Source organism: Anas acuta, chromosome 5 (assembly GCF_963932015.1).
Source record: "Anas acuta chromosome 5, bAnaAcu1.1, whole genome shotgun sequence".
In the NCBI taxonomy this organism is placed as follows: domain Eukaryota; kingdom Metazoa; phylum Chordata; class Aves; order Anseriformes; family Anatidae; genus Anas; species Anas acuta.
This window is the reverse complement of record NC_088983.1, coordinates 12,902,355-12,922,283: the sequence shown is the minus strand read 5'-3', so window position 1 is coordinate 12,922,283 and position 19,929 is coordinate 12,902,355. Positions and strand designations below refer to the sequence as shown.

Here is a 19,929-nt window from a genome sequence, read left to right as displayed (position 1 = left end):
GCTCCAGCTGGGAGCCTGCAGGTGAGGCTGGCTCTGCGCAGCCAGATGACTGAGCCCCTTGGGCTGCAGCAAAAATTGTTATGAGTCCTGAGAGACTTATGATGTTAAAGACCTGATTTCCAAAGGCACTTAGATCAGAAGCCTAATGGGATATGTACGCTTCTAGGTTAGAAACCCAGTCCCACTACGTGTTGTCTCACTCATTTAGCTGGCAGCTCGTGTTTATGAGAGTCTGCTGCTCACTCACAAAGCTGCCACCTGGGCTTATGAGCAGCGAGCAGGACAGCAGGTGTCTTGGGCACCAACGGGACTACCTACTGGCGCTGTCACGGCTGCCCTGCACCCAGGTTTCCCCACACATCCTCTTTTCCCAAGCACATTTGCTCAGCCCCAGGTTTGGGGCACCTCAAAAGCCCTTTCCACAGCCCAGACGTACCGCACAGCTGGGTTACCTGCAGGATTTGGGGCATAAACACCAGGCAAGATGTTTATGTTTCTTCCTGGAAAGCTCCAGAGAGGGATGTGGCCACTCTAGCAACTGCTTTTGGTGTAAAGAGGCCATGTGCAGGTACTGTGCAGGGCTCTGTGATGTTCTGTACCTTTGCTGAACACACTGCCCTTTTTGCCAGGACATGGGCTCAGCACCCTGCACACCCTGCTGCTGCTTCTCCAGCTCCATGAAGCGTTTAAGGACACATCAGGGCCATGCAGCTCTCTTCCACAGGAGACCAGTGAGTCCTTTAGGAATTTTTCCATTACCTTCCTTCCAGAGATTAAATTTACCATTCCCCTCTCCTTGTATTTGTCACTGATTTTTTTGCAGAGGAGTTCCTCAGAAAGCCCAAGTGAGAGCGGTTACTGACAGATATTTAGCACATTTCTTGCATTAGCTTAAAACTTACTAAAGTAATGTGTGCTTTATCACTCACCTTTTATTGTTCTGTTCTTTTTTTTATTTTTTTTTACCGTGACAGACACCAGGCATATTCATAAATTCCCCAAACTTTCTCCTTTCAGACTTAAGTTTTCCAGGCTTGGCCTCTCTCCAGGAGCAAGCATGGCTCTTTTCAGCATGAAAAACAGAGAAAGTTGAAAGAAATACTTCGTTTGTCTCTTATTAAAAAAATAAAAAGTCATATCAAAAATAACTCTATAACCAAAATACCAAGGGTATTTTGGTTAAAAAATTTATTTTGGCAAAAACTTTAATTTAAATAATCCTATAGTCCTTATTTGAGTAAGTGTTGGTGAGAATCATCCTAAGAGCTAGGTGTGCTCTGTTCAACCCCTGACCCTGTGGCTACCTTCCCATGTTAGTGTTTCATGGCAGAGCTCTCCCGAGGCTCCATGGAAGGTGGGTGCCAAATGCTCCTCATGGCTCTGGCAGGTGAGCTCTTGCCAGCTTTGCTGTAATAGCTGACAATGTTTCTGTCCTCTCCTCTTGTCTTCTCTGTTGGCTTCTCTGCCCCTCTTCGAGAAGATGCTGAGCCCCATAGCGGACTCGGCCAAGGGCAATGTAAGCGGGGTGACGGAGGCACAGGTTTCTTAAACCACTGGTGAAGACGAGCTTGAGCCAAGCCACCGGTTTGCGTTTTGGCGTGACTTCACTGCAGGCACTCGTCCAGCTCTGCTCCAGGGCTCCAACCTTCTGCAGAGGAGCACACAGCTGTGAGAGGTGACTTCAAAATCAGCTGCAGCTGCTTGCTCCATGAGTGCGAGTGGGGATGGCGAGCCCTTGATCCTGCAAACACTTAGGCACATGTTTAACTTTATAACTGAGAGTGGTTCCAGGGACTTCGGTGGGGCTTGAGGTTCAATTGGCACATAAACACCTGCAGAGCTGGGAGCCTGTGCTGGGACAGAATCTAGCTAAAAAGCTTTAATCCACACACATGTCGGAGCAAAACTTTTCTGCAGTGAAATTGCATGGGAGGAAGAGTCCTCTGGTCTGTTTTAGCCCCTCTACTCTCCACAGACACGCATTGAGACTGAGACTGGACACCTCCACGGCTCCATATCTCCCAGATTAGAGACTGCTCCTTGAGCCTGTCAGTGGCAGAAGGATGGAGGGGATGAGCATGATGCCTTGGCATGATGCTTTGGCATGATGTCCATGGCAGAATGATGCCTGCAGAGCTCCATGCCAGCAAATCCCACCAACACTGGGACAGAAAGCCCCAGGACCCCCATCCTGCCCTCCAGAAGCTGTGAAGAGAACCTGAGGTGTCCTTTTGGGAAGATTTGCAGCTCTTCTAGCTTTTGTAGTCACTGGCCTGATGTTCTGAGCTGAAGCCATGCTACAGCTTGCCACACTGCTGAGTGCTTAGAGTGAAGCACCTTGATAAAAATGGCCCAGCTCTTTCAGAGGTGCTGAGCGCACTGAGCATCTTTTTTTTTTTTTTTCTTTTTTTCTTTTTTTTCTTTTTCTTTTATTCCTTCAAGGTATTTTGAAGCAAGATGTCACTCAGGGCTCTGGCAGCTCCTTGTCCTGGGTGGTTGTGCCTGGCCACCTCAACAGAGCCCTGGTACTGGTGACATGTTTTGCTTTTTATTCATTAAGTAGCCAAGACTGTGCCAGTGTGCAGGGATCCTCACTGCTGACCAGACCTGGCTGAAAGGTCGAGAAATTTCATATCAAGCAGAATCCATTTACTGACATTAAAAAGTTGAGCTGTAGGGGTAGCCATGAAATGCTTCACTTCACCAAAGCTGCATATTTTAAGCAAGCAAAAGTGACAAAAAGTTACCAAGAAATCTGCACTCAGAACATTGCCACTGGTAAACACACAAGGTGGGAGAGCAAACAGCGTTGCAAGTACCATTTCTCAGATCTTACAGCACAAAGCAAAGCAGATTTATTTTTCTGCCCCTGCAACCAGCCGTGCTCCAGCCCCTGCCCCTCTCCCAGCTCCCACCCTCGTTTTGCCAGCGGCTGCAGAGGAGGGGAGCAGCCACCGCCTGCGTCCCCCCAGGGACAGCGTTGCTCCCACCGCAGCCCTCAGCCCCCTCCTTTGCTGCGGATTCGCAGCTTAACTCTTAAAAGCTGTTTCATAAATATTCTATGGCCTTTCAGGCCGGGTAATGTGCCTCTGTGACATTAAAGAGGAAACTCCGTGAAGGGGAGGGATGACAACAAATTTATCCACCAATAGCACACTCTTTTGGCACAAAAGCACATTCTTATCTTTACATCCCATAATGAGAAGGCAGAGACGGGACTGTTGCTACAGCTCTCTGGGTGGTTAGATGTACCGTGGAGGAGCCGGGTGCCTGTAAATCCGTAGATATTTCCCCCCCCTCCTGCCTCCGCCAGCAGAAGGACCCGCGCGGGTGTTTGTTCGCCGTGGTTTTCCCGAGCCCCCGGCCAGGAGCGCTTCTCGCACGATGTCTGACTGCGAGGGACTGCCCGTGGGTAAGAGCCAGATTTATATTTACCGCAGCGTCCCGCCGGCTAGCGCACGCTCTCGGGTTGCAGAGCCCCACACCAGCCCAGCGGCCGGCCACCGCCACGGGGCAACGAGAAGCCCCCCACCACCAGCCTGGGGCCCACGCAGGGCACGGGGGTGAGGAAGAGGAAGGGCTGGGTACCGCGGGCAGCCAGCCCCTGGATCTGTCAGAGGTGAGGGTGACGGTGTCGGTGCCTGCCGTCTCCGTCTCCCGTGGGGGATTTTTTGGGAACGGGTCCCCCAGGAGCGAGCGCGCCGCGGGCGCGTGGTGGGAGCGCGCTGATAAACCCGCAGCAACGGCTGCGGACGCAGCAAGGGCAGATAAATGTACGGCGAGTGGTCTGTGTGCTGAGAGGAAACAGAGGCGCGCCGTGTTTCCAAAGTCAGGGCTTCGCGTGTTTTGCCTGCATCTTTTGGAGGAGGCTTTTACGGGCACGTATGGCTGTATGTGCCCAACTTCACCGAGCTCAGAAAGCAGCGTGGTTCTCAGCTGCTTTTTTTGTAACTTCTGTACGTCTTGTAAACACCCGCTATGCTGCTGGCGTGACAGGAAACTGTTGTTGTAATGCTGGAGCAACTCTCTGCCAAGGCATTTTGCTAATAAAGGCATGGACCACTGAAAACATTTTTTTTTTATTATTCTTTTTTGTTCTTGTGCCATGGGAAGCATTGATCTTTTCAGGTATTTGTGTATACAGACAAACACAGGCAGAGTGTGCAGTGCTTGTGTTTTGTGGCCTGTGAAGGCCGTGTGTCAGAGATGAGGGTCTCTAAAACAGGGGACTACAGAAGGCAGCTGCAGCAGAGGTGTTTTTTTTTTTTTCCTCTCTGCTTCCATTTTACGAAAGCAACCCCATGTCCAAAAATGTGCAATCAAAACCACTGGAAAATTATAAATTATGTATGCAATGCAGAGTGAACTGCACCATGCACAGCTCCCTGCGCCGTCACACAGCGACCAGCACTGTCTGAAGGCAGGAGAGCTGGGGATGGGCTTTCCTCGCCCACCCTGTCAAAGGGCTGATCTGAGAACCAGGCTTCCCTTCTTCGGCAGAGCCGGCTTTGATTTTAAGAGCCCGGCCTGTGTTTGCTTGTTAAGCACTCTGAGCCGACGGTGGGATATTTCAGGATGACAGTGACAGTATTTAGCTGGCATCTGATATTACTGATGAAACTGATATTGAGCACGCGGAGCATGCTGTGTGCAGGAGCTCCTGATATCTCAATCTTCCCCACTGAGGGCCCGGGAGATTGCCCTCAGAAAAGTTCCTGTAGGTGCAGCAGCACTTTGCTAGGCGGAGAAGGAGCCAGCAGAGATGTGTAGGTGCGGACACAGGTCAGAAATGTCCTGGCACAGGCCAGGGGCAGGTATGCTTCCCTCTGCTCCCCCCAAATGCACCCAACCCAGGCCCTCCCAGCAACCTGCCCAGCCCCAGGGCTCATCCCTCACCTCCCTCTCCCAGTGGTGTATGGGTTGGGAGGTGGCCCTTCTGCAGGGCCTGTGAGCAGACCTTGGAGGAGCAGACCGATGGAGGGCTTTTCCTGCGAGGGGGCTTTGAAATCACGCAGCTCCCTTTGTGGCTGCTTCTCCTTTACCGGCTATTTCAGAGTTTAAAACTTCAGCAGCAAAAACTCCATTGAAAGAGTTGCAAGAAACCCATCATAAAACTTGCTAAAATAATGCTTAGTGTCCAGCCATGCAGAAATACCACTCTGCTGAGCCCAATCAGCATAGCGAGACGGGTGCTGTACTTCTAAAACTCCTGGTTTTGAAAGTGGCCAGGCAGCATAGCTGCAAGGAGTTGCTGTAGTGGTGTGTACCATAAGCAACGTGGCAGGGATCTTGAGCTCTGTTTATAACACAACCTGGACAGCCGTGTGCATGTGTCTGAGCATAAACAGGCACGCAACTATAAATAAGTTTAGCCAAAGCAGAATATTAGTGTCAAGCCTACGTATCGCTTCGCCAACCTCCTTGCAAAGAGTACGCCTAATGAACAGCCCGCGAACTGGAGGTTGTACTTACTGTAAACTCATGCCAGGATTTTTACAGTGCTTTCTGCCCACACAAGAATGTAGTAAGAACAGCTGCGTAATTGTTCCCTCAGACAAGCAACCCAGAGGGAAGTGCTCAATACAATCTTTGAATTAAATAGCTGGATGTGAATGGGTCGATACACCAATAATTTCTCAACAAGAAGCTTTATTCAGTAGGAATATCCCACTTCTGCACTGCAAATGGTTATGCAGTTTTTCAGGATGAAAGCACTGGGTTTTTAAATCTCTGGTTTATGTTTGATTCCAGGGTGGCTGCGCTGTTTCTCTGATTTGTAATGGAAAATTAAACATGTGTTGCAAACAAAGTTTTACATTGTCTTTTGAATGTGGCACAGAAGACATAAAAGAAGGATCCTAGCTGTCAGATGGCAGATTAAATCTAAGTAACTGTACAAGCATTTTGGACTGAATTCTTACCAAAAAAGGCATTTGTGAGCATTACTATCAAAGTGACATATTAGTGAGCAGACTTCTAAAATTTACACCATCAATTTACCATTGTAACATGGGTAGATAAAGCAAAAATAAGGATCAGCCACTTCAGGACTATCACACTCGCGTTTCTTTGTCATTAGCAATTATTGGCATACTGATGCTACCCATTAGTGCTAGGTACATAGATTTACTGTCATTCCTACACACAGATAAAAGAAGAGCACATCAATTATTTAAGTGCTTCCTCTTGTGTGTATTATTTTCCTCCTGTAAGGAGACAATTTAGTCTCTGTGTGACTGAACAGCTTCTCACGCACCCAACATTTTGATTAGGAATATATGAGTCACGATGGTTCTGGTTCTTAACACAATCCTCTCGACTTCAGAAAAAGCTCTGAAGTCAGGCAAAGGTTCTTAAAGTGCCTCTTTCCTTATTTTCTCCTCAAGGCTCTGTCAGCCACAGACTGATTTTGAATGGCATGGCTACATTTTTGTGGATAACATCACTGCCACGATAATTCAAGGTATTCAGCCATAATAGATGAGGATTATATTGCTGGAGAGAGTATAGCTCTTTGGATACCAGGAATCTTCTATGTACATACTTTCTCTGTTATTTATGAAAACAGGGCTAAAAAAGAAAGAAACAGAATTGATTTAGCTTGATCTGCAGCAGGTGGTATGCAAATCTAACTGAATTTCCTTAAAATTCCTCCTAAACTTGTATTGGCATCATTTCAATAGAGGAGGAAATAAGACCTTTCATCTGAAGCGTGTTCCTGACTCTTGAGCTAAATACTTCCTTTCAAAGCTAAAATTACACATTTCAAACGTGTCTTTAAGGGAGACTGGAGCCAATTTGCTAAAATTGGTGTTTGCAGAATCAGGATATCCCAGAACCCTCCAGGAACTGAAGTTTCCAGAGATTCGTGCATATTCTGCACTGTCACGGTGAGTCCATTTAGGTCAGCCGTGAGGCTGCTACTGCGCAGAACCTCATTCACCCGCATTGTGCTGTCTCTACATGGCTGCTGGGATTTAAAAATGGTACAAATAACATTTTTGTCATAAAAAGTCACAGGAAATGGTTTAGTGCCTGCATGGGGTGTGGGCCAGCCAAATAAAATTGTCCCGTTTTTACATGCTCAGTACAGGATCATGCTTTAAATTCATCTTTCATCAGATTTGGTAAAAATGTCTCACTGCTGTGGCTTTAAGGGCTAGAGCACCAGAGAGAAACACATATAAAACTTTCACCTTCTGAGAAGCCTGGGCTGAAGCCCCAAATTAAGAATGATTGTAAATGACTGCAGCTTCAGCACAGCCACTGAAGCTGTGCAAGCTTGTCCAGGTCGCTGTGGCCAGATGTCACTGCAGATTACCTGAAGCATGCCTGCTGATCCCCTCTGAAGCCCTTAGAGCCCAGCCTTGCTCTTGTCTGCCTTGTTCCATTTAAAGATGGAGCTGCAGAAGGGCTGAAACATCTTCCAGAGTTTATATATAAATATAACAGTCAGTATAAATATTCAAGAAAGAAGCAGTTCCAGCATTTGCCCATTTCATGGGCTGTGCTCTTGCTTCGCCCACTGATCGCTCCAGGCTTGCTGGAGGAGACTTCATCTCTCTGCAGGCGACTTTCCATAGGAGGCTGTCCCATCCATGGAGCAGTTTCATCTGTTTTGGCTAGAGTCCCAGGTGACTTCCTGCAGCCCGCGTGGCTCCCTCCTGCTCTCCACTCCTTTCCCAAGAGCTCTGTGCCATGCTTGCCTGGGCCAGCATCCCATCCCCTGCCTGCTTGGGTGCAGGGGGATGGCTGAGTCCTGGGAGGGATGGGGAGGAAGGGAAATCCCCAGCGGCTCCTGCCCTCTGCCTTCAGGCACTTCCACTGCTCTGAGACTGTGCAGTTCACCACTGCTCATACAGACGCTTACCGCTTTCTAAAACCTGCCACCCAAAAGCCATCCCAACCTTATGCTCAGCGTTGTGAAAGACTTCAAGAGAAGATGCAGATGAAAGGCTCTGCGCAAGAGCTCTGGCTGGAGCTGGTGGCTTTACCCGTCAAGAAATACCCGTTTGACCAAAAATGCCCAAAATGACCACTGTTTGTAGGTAGCATTAAGCACTAATTTTTGCAAAACAATGAGAGCCTGACATGTTATGTGTCATTTAGCAGGGTTTGTAACTAAAGACCACCTTCACAGAAACTTTGGGCTTGATGTTTGCACCTCTTTGCAAACTCAGTTCTTTCTGCACTGGGGAAGTCAGATCAGGAGGAGATCATTAGCTCTGTTAGGAACAAATCTTCCAGTACAGTGTTCTTCCATCAACGAATAGAGAGGTCACTGAATCAAAGCGTAACATTTTCTCAACATTTCCAATATGTTAACACGTTTCTAAAGGGTACGCTTTGAAAATTGAAGTTAAGTGGCAAGTCTGACAAAATTACTTGAAATCCTTCAGTAAAATAAAAACAAATATAATCTTTGGGTTCCTTGGTCTAGTTCGATGCACATAAAACTGAAATCCCAGAGCTTTCTTGGCAGCTGGGAACTGTCCCTCTGAGCCTCTGAAGGCCGGTGGGTCAAGCACCAGCTCCTCACTCTGCCTCAGCAGCAGTGCAACAACAGGGGCCTGGGCACTGGTGGGAGCAACGCTAACGAGAATGAAACTATGGTATCTGCGTGTGTGTTTTTATAGAGATTTTTGAATCTGAGGGTCAGGAAAACAGGCAAGGCAAAGTGTGTGACTCAGGAGCCCCAGGAATCCATGTTTCACAAGAAAAACACCAGGAGCAGATTCATGGTAACAAAGCAATCCCTGTGCAGACACGGGAGTGTGAAGAGGTCAGAGACAAACCTGGAAAGCCCTCTCTGCATGTAAGCCGTTTCAAGACAGTCCCATGATCCAAAATATCAAACGCAGCTGAGGATCCATAAGGAGTTAAACCTGCCTGCACCCTCCCCGCTGAGGAGGGATGGCAATGTTCAAACGTGCTGTTTTCAAAGCAGTGAGGCTGCAGTGGCCCAGCTGAAGTCTCTTATCCACCTTCTCAGATCTTTCGTAGGAAAAAGAAAAAAAAAAGTTCTTTTTGGTCTGGGAGGAAGCTGGGGACTCCGGAGCCCATGTAGTAATTGCTGCGGCCCTGTGAAAGGGAGGGAGCTGGAGGTAGCATAGATGTTAACACTGTTTTTCAGAAGTCTGAGTTTGCAGAAATGCACTGAAACCATATCTGGAAGAATAGGAAAGGTTTTCTTTTTTATGGCTCTCTTTCTACTTTTTTTTCCCCTATTCCTTTTTTCCTGAGGAGAGCCATGCTGAGGAAGGAGAGCTCTTTCAGGCAGTCATCAGAGACAGAGGCAGTTAGCATGAATGCTTGCAGCTGGGATGCTGGTTAAGGATCTAGTTAAGGAAGTATAAAAGAGGCTACATGGCTTGCCAAGGGCTCCTCCTCCCTTGGAGGAGGATTTTGCTGGCAGGAGGCTTTTACTTGTCCATCTAAATACTTGAAATCTCTAGTTTGTCCTAGGGTCTATAAGCAGGAACACTGGCACAGAGCATACAGCACATTTCTTGTTGGTCTTAGTCCGTGATGTTTACTGTAACTTGGGGCACACAGAAAAACAGCTGATGTGTTTTTTCTTTACCTCCCCACCATGCCTCACAACATCTGCAGCATTGCCAGCATAGCCAGTGTTAAGCCATTGGCATTTAGGAGCCATAATTGCATTTAACATTTACTTCTTGCCTGTCTGGAGCCCTGTCTTGCAGCAGACCTGTTTCATGGGCAGTAATTTACAGGGTGGGGCACATTTCCCTCATTTTACAATTCAGGCTCCAAACAAAATGCCAGTTTACCCTCACGCCAACTTAGTGAGTGCCCAGGCCCTCATCTACCTCTTTAGCTGCCTGTCTGTCCCTGTCATTTCTTTCCTTGCTGCCTGTGATCAGTTCCCTCACCATGCAATGATGGTTTCCAAGGTTAAATTAGCAGCATCCAGGATTCTTTTACATCTCATGCCTCATATGAAAAAGCAGTGAGGTCCTCCAGATGCTTTCTTGCTTGTGTGAAATTGGAAAGAAATACTGGGACAGAGGAATGGGCTCCTGGCAGATGCCAAGTGCAGGGCCTAGCCTGGGCTCAGAACATTGGCAGTGGCCCTTGAGCAGCCACAAGAAATTCCAGCAAGGTTTACAGTTATGAGAGTTACGCTCTCCTCTTCATGGATACCAGCAAGGCAGCATGTCAGAGAGGCGCCCAGGCCCACTCCTCTCAGCTCCCCCCCCGCCTGCCAGGAACCCCCAGCTCCTCTCCGCTGCTCTGAGCTCTGTACACATGGTTCATATTTCCATCGGCTGTGGTTGATGGTATTTGAAAGAGAAATGTTTGCAAGGTTTAGGTCCAAAATCCCTTCACAAACCCATAGGCGCTCTGTGAAAAACTCGTCTCGCTGGCACAACCAAGGAGTGAAAGCACACAAAAAAAACCCAAAACTGTGTATGAGGTCTGGACACCAAAGTGTTTTCCACAGATACTTAAAAATCTACAAGTGAGGGTGTCAGGTTTTTTGCAATCATATCACAGTGATTAAGAAGGTCATAACTTTGGGTTAAACTTAAAAATTGCCCATCTCTCTCTCTCTGTGGTAAGTGAGAGCTTTAAGGGCCTGATCCAGATGGAAAGGAGCCTTTCTATCCACTCCAGTGAATTTGGATCACAAGTCTTTTAAAATCTCAGCAATACCTTTACATATCAGACCCGCAGGTACAGGCTGTAGCTGGGTCAGCTCCATTATTCTCCCCAAATCAGACAGCCGGAGTCCTGGCTGCATTTCTGGTACGGTTTTTGGGGTGTGACCCCACCAGCAAGCACTGCTGTGGTGCGTGGGAGGCGCTGTGCATTACCACTACTCCATCCCAGCACAACTGCTCAGAGAAACATACTTATTTCTGTACCTAATTCAAAAACAGTAAATGTTTGGTATTTCCCCTAGTGAAACATTCCAGATATGACTTAGCAATAAGTCACAGCCACGTGTGTGGTATGATTAGAGTGTACATACGAGGCACATCAGGACTGAGCCAAAACCAGCGCTGACTGATGTGGGTGTCTGCCCCGAGGTGCTGAGGCACTCATCTTTCACAGCACAGGCCCAGCACCGTACTTCATGTTCAAACTTCATTTCTAGCTGTGAGAGCTGGGCATGTCTGCAAATCACGGCTCTGGCATCTGGTCCAGAATCAGGAGATGAGGAGCGTTCCAGTAGTGACCGTCATGGAAAGCTTGGTTTCCGCAGCTGCTCCGTGGAGCGACTGCCCTCCCTTCGAGAGGAGCTCTGTGGCTGAGGCACAGATGCAATCCAGCTCCTGGCAATGCTTTTCAAATGAACTTAGCCTGAAATTGTCCTTGATCTTCCTGGAATTGCATCCTTCACCATGTTCAATATCTCCAACAGGTGAAGCTGTGATGTTACGATGAACAGCTTATTGGAAACACATTCATCATAAAATCTAAAATCCTCTGTCACCTCATAACCGGATCTCTAGCAATAAATATACTTTCTCAGCTTGTTCTTATAATAACTTGATACTTCATTATTTGTTTGGAGATAGTCTCCAGTGTTGATAGACTCGCACACAAGCAGCTCTGGCACAGGCAGCTTGTCCCTGGGACACTAAACCTGTCATTTTCTACAACTCTTTTTACCCTAGAACAGAGGCTCCCTGGTTAGTCCTGTTGCTACAAGAGTCAGCAGCCCTTCTCACACACATCTGACGTAGGCATGAGATTGCAATATGTTTGTGCTGCAGGCATGTGGGCCCCATCTGGAAAGGGTTTTGAAAAGGAAACTATTATTTCCTGCATCTATCATAAATTCCAAATGGTATATTTAGGCATAGCTGTTGGAAAACAGACAGCACATTGATGAAATGGAAGCAATTTCTCTGGGAAATTTCACCTTAAATGTTTGATTCATCTTAATGCTGCCAGCCCTTTGATGTTTATCACAAGCCTCGTAAGATTTGTTTTATTTTTTCTAAAGCCAGGTTTCTTGGGTCATGAGTTTTTGGGGGTCAGCAAGGCATCTATGTCTATTCTCACCCAGTCAGCAACATATGGGGAGTCTTATACCACTGGAGAATGGGGATTTTCTTTTTTCCCCAAGATATTTTGTTTTTTAAACATCTAAGTCATAGGAAGGAGCATCATGTGGTAAAGTGTGAGAGAGTGTGCAGTAACTGGAACAGATAGTGCAGGCTGAGGCACACAACGCTCACATGTGTAGGCTGGAGAATAATATTTCTCTAACAAAAACTGTCTTCTTAAACACCAACCACATTTTTGCATGTTTTCATTTTGAGTCATTTAATGAAAAAATTGGAAAACTCCAGGGAAAGCATTCAATCTGCTCACAGCTTTTTACAGGAGGAGTGGTTGTTTTCTCAGCAAACTCCTCTTCTACAATTATTTGGTTTCTTTAGATCTTTGGGGAGCCTCCCCACACATAAAGTAGCTGAATAGCCCTTTTGTTGTACTTTACTACTCCCCGCGTACTCTGATGTCTTCTCCCACATATGCTGGAGGGAGACTACCACTGAAAAGGGACTGGATGACACATTTTTGTCAAGGCATGATGAGCATCCCCTGCCACAGGAGCCTCAATACTCAGGTCAGTCAAAGCATGACTGACACCAGAGAGGTTTCAGCATGGTTTTGGGCTGAGCATCTCGCCACTTTATGCTGCTGTCAGGGCCTCAGCAGGGCAGGGCTGGTTCCTGGAGAAGGCATACATGGTCCTGTGTTGTGACGCTTGTCCCACAGCCCAGAGACCCTGTAGGGGAGAGGGACACCCCAAGGTGCACAAGAAAGCTCACTGCTCCATGTCTGGGAGACACAAAGGTAACCAGGGGCTGAACATCTTGGTTTTGTCCAAGGAGGAGATAAAGGCTTAGAAAATACCCAGTTTTCCTAAATTGGTTTTACTTTCTCCTTCAGAAATGTGCCTCAACATTGAGTGCATGGTTAGAATTTGATTTCTTTCCCTAACGAGGTTCAGCAGCTGGGTTATCCTAGGTTATGGTGCCAAATCTTTAAAGATTTCCTTGTTTTGAGGCAGTTGCTCAACTGACAATCTGGCTTATGGAATCCAGCTCCCTTCAGGGAGAGAGGAGAACTGGAGGCAACTGGACAAATTAATGAGTTGACATGAAGGACAAGGCAACGCTGTAGAGTGAGTCCACCCCAGCACAGCCCAAGCCCGCCCCACCAGCTGCTTCGTTGCAATCCGGCACGCATGCTTTCTTGGGAGCTAACCCGACTGGAGCTCAGGGTTGTTTGGAGTGAGGAGCCAGCAAACACAGACCACATTTATTTTCCACTACTCACTGCTGCTGGCTGGGGTGTTTACACTCCCTTCCTGGAGGACAGCATGCAGCAAAGGCAGCAGGGTAGGCGCATCCCAGTGGATTCCTATGGGCTTGGTCTTGTTCCTCTACAAGCAACCGCTCGCTGCTTCAGATGAGCCCCAGATCTCTTCTCTCACAGTTAATAGCACCTGATGAGGCCACTGAGATCCTCAGGTAGTTGAATTTCTGTGAGTTGGTAAGGTATGAGACATCTACATAGTGGTGTGAAATATCGGCAGAGAGGCTAATTCTCCACTGAGCTAGATCAGCAGTTAGGGATAGTCCTTTCTTATTACCTTAGATAAATAATTCCTAAAAATTCTCTATCTTCAACTGCACGTTGTTCTCAAGAGGTCTTAAATACATGGTGTCCGTGCTCATGGGTATGGTGCTTACTGGGGACACCCAGGCTGAGATGTCTCCTGTCCTTCCTCTCAGTTCTTCCAGTCCTGCCCATCTGCTGCCACTTTCCTCACTCCACCCAGCAGCAAGTCCTGGGAAGACACCTTGGCTTTTATCCTGATGTGAAGTAGGAAGCAAAAAAATATCTATCATTAGAATTTATAGGAGTGAAGTTTTTACGACTGAACACTCATGAAACAGAGATGCGAAAATCATTTTCTGCTTGGAGCAGAGATTAGGGAAAATTTCTTAGTGCTTATTTGAGGAAAACGTCTTCTACTATTTTCACGACTTTAATAAATGCTGGTTTCTCTAATACTTATGCAATAAAGATGGAATTCTACCAAGTATCTGATGACGACCCAAACCACAACAGTGAAATATGAGCCACTTGCTCATGTCGCTGAAATCTCAGAAGGGAATTACAGCCTTTAGCAGGGTTCATTTGAGGTATACTACTTAAGGTAATAGGGCAGGACAATCTCATTAAGATTTATCTCCACCCCATTTAAACATGGGTTCAAAAGTACAGCTAGAGCTGTGCTGGCTTTATCTCTGGCTTACAGAAGAGATTGGAAAGGGAGGTAAACAAAAAACACAATCCATCACTCAATCCGCTGGGCCATGAGACTGCAGCATATAGTGAACACAGATTTGTGCCCAGCAGGCTTAGAGGCTGAGGAAATCAGAACAAACTTTTGTCCTTATTACATTGTGTACCTTTTTTTCTTTTTCCCCTACTGGATTTAAGAGATATTGCATCACGCTGGGAGGGAGGGGGAACAAAGCAATTGCCTCTGTTCTTCTGATGGTAGTTCATCACATTCTCTGGAGTTGTTCCAGACCTGAATTTGTCCATACTCATTTGGGAAATGCAAGGCTGAGGAAAAAAAAATACATTTTCAAACATTTCAGCTTGTGTTGCAAATTCCCTAAGTAGTCTGAGATGGTTACAAAGCTTCTCGTGTGTTGGGCTTGTTCTCCCCCAGGTAACGATACATGGGGACAGTAATCCTTCCATCACACTCTAAGTGCTTCATCTTGCTTCTGTTGAACTGATCCAGACTGTGGGTTATTCTGAAGAATTTATTTTCTCAGTTTCTCCAGTATAAAAGAAGCAGAGGATCTTTCCACCTGGGGTAGGAGAATTTGCTAGACAGCAAAAGCAGAAGCCCACTGTGTTTGCTGCAGCATCTTGTGGGTGGGAATGGATACACTGGGATGCTTCGGATGCTGGAGGGAGGCTGCACCTACCAGAAGAGACCCGTGGTGATCGTGGCCTGAAGCCCAGCGGCTTTTGGGATCAGATGAGCTGTAATCCACGCAGCCTGCTCCAGCTCCTCTTACAGCTGGCAGCAGCAGGGCCTCTCTGGGGTTCAGCCTGCTGGGAGGATGAGCTGTGGGGCTGCAGGGCAGCACTGGGGGTGCCGCAGCGAGCAGATAACGCAAACAGCAGAGGACATGACCTCCAGCACATCCTTGGCGGGCTTCCATGTGGCAACATACCTGAGCCTTTCAGCCCAGGAACAGATTTCTTGCCTTCTCTCCCCATTGCACTCTCACCCTCCTCAGGTTTGGACCATGCTTTGTGGTTTACTGAAACCACATTCTGTCCAGAGACCCCTGGAGATACAAAGGCAGCCAAAGGCATTTTGCTCCCTCCCAGACTTTCTGGGAGAGGCTCAGCTGGGAAGCAGATCCAGCACCGCTGTTCTGTGAGCACGACTTCACTGCAATCGTTTAGTGCATAAACATGCACTCAGTGCTGCCATGTAGGCCAGGACTACGATCTGCATGTTTGGAAGAACATTAAGGAATTGAGAAGAGAGGAGAAGGGAGTCGACACTTCTAAGGACCGATCACCATAGTATCAAACCTCTATTTACAAAACTTCTTTGTGAAGTTTCCACGAGCCCTTTCCTTCAGTTTCAGTTAAACTCTGCATGGTCACTGTTCTGGCTTCAAACTCTGCTCTGAAAAGCCTGTAATCTAAACATGGAAACGTTTAAGTAATGCGCTAAAACAAGAAAATGAAGCTGTGGACAAAGCTACACAGTGTGACCCAGGGTGCCGTGAGGACCCAGGGCTGGTCCTGGTGGAGCTGCAACCCTGCCAGCCTGGTGAGAGACCTCTGTGCAAGCCCCACGGGAGCCCAGAGCTTGGCCAACAAAGCCAGGGTGTAACATGTCCCTGCTACATCCTTCTGTCTGCATTTCCATCACTCACAGGGCAGCCATGGCCCACCCTCCCTCCTAGGGTGTAGGTGTGCTCCAGCCAAGAAGCAGCAGAATAAAACCCCCTCTGTTTTTGGTGACTCTGTTGTGTGAAATACAGGTCAGACCCTGGCACAAAGGGTGAGAAATTAATTGAGCATTAAAGTTTAATTCCGTTTTAATCTGGAATTATTAACAAAATTTATATTTTTAAACACAATGCTTAACCTGACAGTGTCCCTTTAAAATGCTTTATGTAAGCTCATTAGAAGCTTCTGTGCGGTCTCATATTTATTACAATTAGCAAATCTTAGTGGATCAGCCCCATTTTCTGTCCTGTTCCGCTTTTGTTCCTCTACCTCCTGCCTGTCATAACCTAACCATAGCCTAGATTAGATCCTTTCAGACATCAGCCTTTTACTTTGACAAGTTCTGAAGAAGGAGAAATGAGAAAGAAGAAAAAGAAAAGGAATAGAAAATTAACCACTAGGAGCCTCTGAGAAATCAAAAGAGACTCTTAGATTAAGCCCCTCACCAGTGTCAGGACTAGCAGCAGTGCCAGTGGCATTAGTGGCACTAAGTCACTTAATTCCAATATGATTCAGAATCATTTGTAGCTATCGGCTTATTCAGAGCAAATCTCCTCCCTCCCAGGTCTTTTGTTTGCCATCCCTTGACAAGGCACGTCGCATATCAATTAACTTGTAAGATATGTGAAGGAAGGATACATTTTCATCTGTATCTGAAGATCCAGGAATGCAAATGCTACTGTAGAAATACTAGCAACGAGCAGCATTAATAGTTAATGAATCCAATCCTTTGTTGTTGTTGTTTGTTTGTTTGTTTTGGCTCTTTCACAAATATAAATTGTGTAAAATGAAAGGGAGGTTTTCCTGAGTAAGGGCAGAGGCCCATTTTTAGGGATGCTTAGACCTTGCTCCATTCACTGACAAAGGGATGGAGCAGAGCAGTGCTTGTGCTTATCCTACCACACCCCGAGAGGGTCCAAATCCTCCCGCAGAGGGTATCCTAACGTTTGGGTTATAAAGTGGCAGGGTGGCTAAGGACTGCTCTGGGGCATGTTACTGCCACATGTATGTGCGAGTTTGCGTCGTCTGCCTCCTTCCTTCTGTCAAAAGGAAAGAGGGCACTGACATACAAGTCACAGTCCTGCAGGAGCAGGCTCTGGCTTGCGTCTTGTGCCAAGACCGAGTGGAGCAGCGTTTAGGAAGCCGTGCAGAAATTAGCAGCCCCTCAGCCTTTTCCCTAGCGGTGCCTGTGTGGCTGTGCAGGGGAAGACTTGGTCCCCTGCCAGGCCCCAGCCCTTCTTGGCTTGCCTGCGGGGCTTGACGTTGGCGCTCCTGCCCTGCCTGCTAGCCCGCGCTGCCTGCGATTGATTGCTGGAAAAGGCTCTGGCTGTTACAAGGCAGATAGACTTTCTTTTCTTTTTCTGGACAGGGAGTTTCTATGAACTTCACTTACTGACTTAATATAATAATACATCCAATTATTATATTTTTTATTTGGGAAGAACTGCTGCAAAAGTGCCAGCAAGCAGACAAACATTTTTCTCATTGTAAACACTAAAGCTATCACATAAGCTTTGGATATCAGGGTTTAGAGAATTCATTCTGGGGACCTGAGAAAAGAAGTTCCACGTTTAAAGTGAACCCATTCGGCAGGAATTAGCAGTCTAGGCTAAAGGGTCCAATGCATGGACATTGCCTAGTTTTCTTTGTCTGAAGATAGGCACTGAGACTCTGCCTCATTGCTCATTCACATCTTTTCCCTGATTTCAGTGAGCTTTACTTGGTCTTACTGTATTAGGTTCTCATTCCTAAAAACTCAAAATATCATCTATTATTTTTCTTTTCTTTTTCTTTTTTTTTTCATACAAACACGCATCAACTGACAAGTGTATCTGTGTCCTGTTGTGTCTGGCACAAAAGTAATCTTTATGGCATGGACTGAAAAACAGGATTGATACGTACTTCCATCACCTCTCCAGGAATGTTTTTAGGACACAGTCTAGAGATTAATGCCTTGGCTGATAGTGAAGAGCATTAAGAGCGGGACCAAGATAAGGTCAGATTACACAAAAAGAGAAGCACTTGCTGTAAAATCCAGTGCTGTGAAGAAGAGAGCAGAGTACGTCACGAGTGAAGTTATCAGTGTTTCAAAGCTGTTCCGTGTGAGATGAAGCCAGCTACAGCACGTAAAAACTGAAGTCTGTGTTCCACTTGTGTTAGCAGTGATCTTCCACTACTCGGTTCACAGAAAATATGGAAAGGAGGATAAATATTCTCTGTAACCCCAGTTGCCAAAGAAAATGCAAGAGATATTTTCGGCTGCTTACTCATTCAGAGGGAGCCACAGCATATGAGTCTTGCTGTGCTTTTTGGCTGCTGGAAGCCAGCAGCTTTTCTCTGTGAGCTTGGAAATGTGTATGCCCAGCTCTTGAGGGAAAACTTGGATACATGAAAAGTTCCCTGATGTTGCCTTGTTAACATGATGTTAGCAGTCTGAGCATGTACAGTATGGATCAGGAACGTGCTGTTGGAAAAGGGTGTGTTTGGGAAAACTTTTACCAGTGGGGAAACAAATATGCTGCTATCTCTCATTTTGCTCCAAATAGCACACTTAATGTTATGTGCAGACCTGCTACAGAAATCACCACCCTTGACAGCAGTAAAGACATTTCATAACACAGATTGTGTCTACAGAGAAAAATAAGAAAGGAAGCTGCCAAATATTATCAGTGAATGTATCAGTAAAATACTATTTTGTTACAGGAAAAAAATAAATCTGGTTATGTGGCTTGTCTAAACTGAAGAGACAAGATATTCAGTCTGTACCCAAAGGATTTCATTATTATTCCCCAGTTCTACCCAACCCTAAATACTTTCCAAAATGACCCTTAGCAACAAAAATTGAAACCAGCTTTTATTAATAATGAGTGAGCAACTAATCAAAAGGTAAAAGATGTTCAACATGAGATCCTATCAGGAGCCAGGAGCAATGGAAGGAACCACTGGTCCTGGTGTCACAGGGCTGTGAATTCTCTGCACCATCTTCATATTCCGAAAAGATACTGGCCAAAACCCTGCTCTCTGCCATCACCGTGCCATGCCACTGCAGCCACCTGAGCTGTCCCTGGAAGGGCCCATCTCAGGGTCAAAATGCTTATCAATAAGCTGAGTTACATGTTCATAAACAGTCTCTGGCACTACCAGTGATGCCAGAGGCCCCAATTTGATTTTCTCCCCATCCGTGGCAGTTTACAGCACTGTGATTTAAATCCTGGTCAGCATCCTGATTGTGCATGTTTGGGGGATGGGGAGTTAAATCACGTGAGGGCTTCTTTCTCTCAAGGAATTAGCTGTACCTCAGGAAGCCATTCGGTACAATTATTTATTACTTGCATAAATCAGAGCGATGCCAAGATGTCTGCCAACGAAGTTTAACGACACGCTCCTCTTTCTGTTACTGTCGCAGCAAATCTAACCTGAGAAAAGGACAGCTCCTTGCTTTGGTTTGGTTTGGTTTTGCTTTGTTTTGTTTTTGTTTTTGAAATGTTATATGCTCCCAGAGAATTAATGGACAGTGATTTATTTATGACATTCCCAGAGCAGGAGGAAGTCATGCTTGGGTCTTGCTGCCATGGAGGGAGATAAATAGACTGCCCTAATATATTTAGCTAAGGAAGATATAACCCATAGAAAAACAGACTGAACAGAACTGGAGAGCCATACACAAGCTGGCACGGACAATACCGAGCCAGAGAACAGACTGTTTATAGGGAGGCACGTATGGGCACTCCCCACCAGCAAATGCATCACTGAGGGCATAACTGGCTATTTTTAGCAGCAGTGCCCACGTTTCTTTGGCCTTTTACCTCAACAAACCTGTGTGAAGCACTATGTGTGAGCCACTAAAAAAATCCAAATGGGGCAATGCTGGGATTCCTGATA

General features: G+C 46.5%; 1 protein-coding gene and 1 long non-coding RNA gene across 2 annotated transcripts in view; one reads left to right on the top strand and one right to left on the bottom strand.

Annotated features, from left to right (window-relative positions):
* Positions 1-916: 916 nt before the first annotated feature.
* Positions 917-1,750, bottom strand: LOC137856902 (uncharacterized). Its single transcript, XR_011096864.1, has 2 exons — positions 1,294-1,750; positions 917-1,061 (listed from the first exon to the last, which is right to left on the bottom strand). It is a non-coding gene; the product is annotated as an uncharacterized lncRNA (long non-coding RNA).
* A 1,432-nt stretch (positions 1,751-3,182) lies between these two features.
* EML1 (EMAP like 1) overlaps positions 3,183-19,929 on the top strand; it is a 121,079-nt gene continuing 104,332 nt past the window's right edge. The window contains exon 1 of the mRNA XM_068682782.1: positions 3,183-3,412. Coding sequence (XP_068538883.1) covers positions 3,385-3,412 — 28 coding nt within the window. The 5' untranslated portion in view covers positions 3,183-3,384. The remainder of the gene's footprint in view (positions 3,413-19,929) is intronic.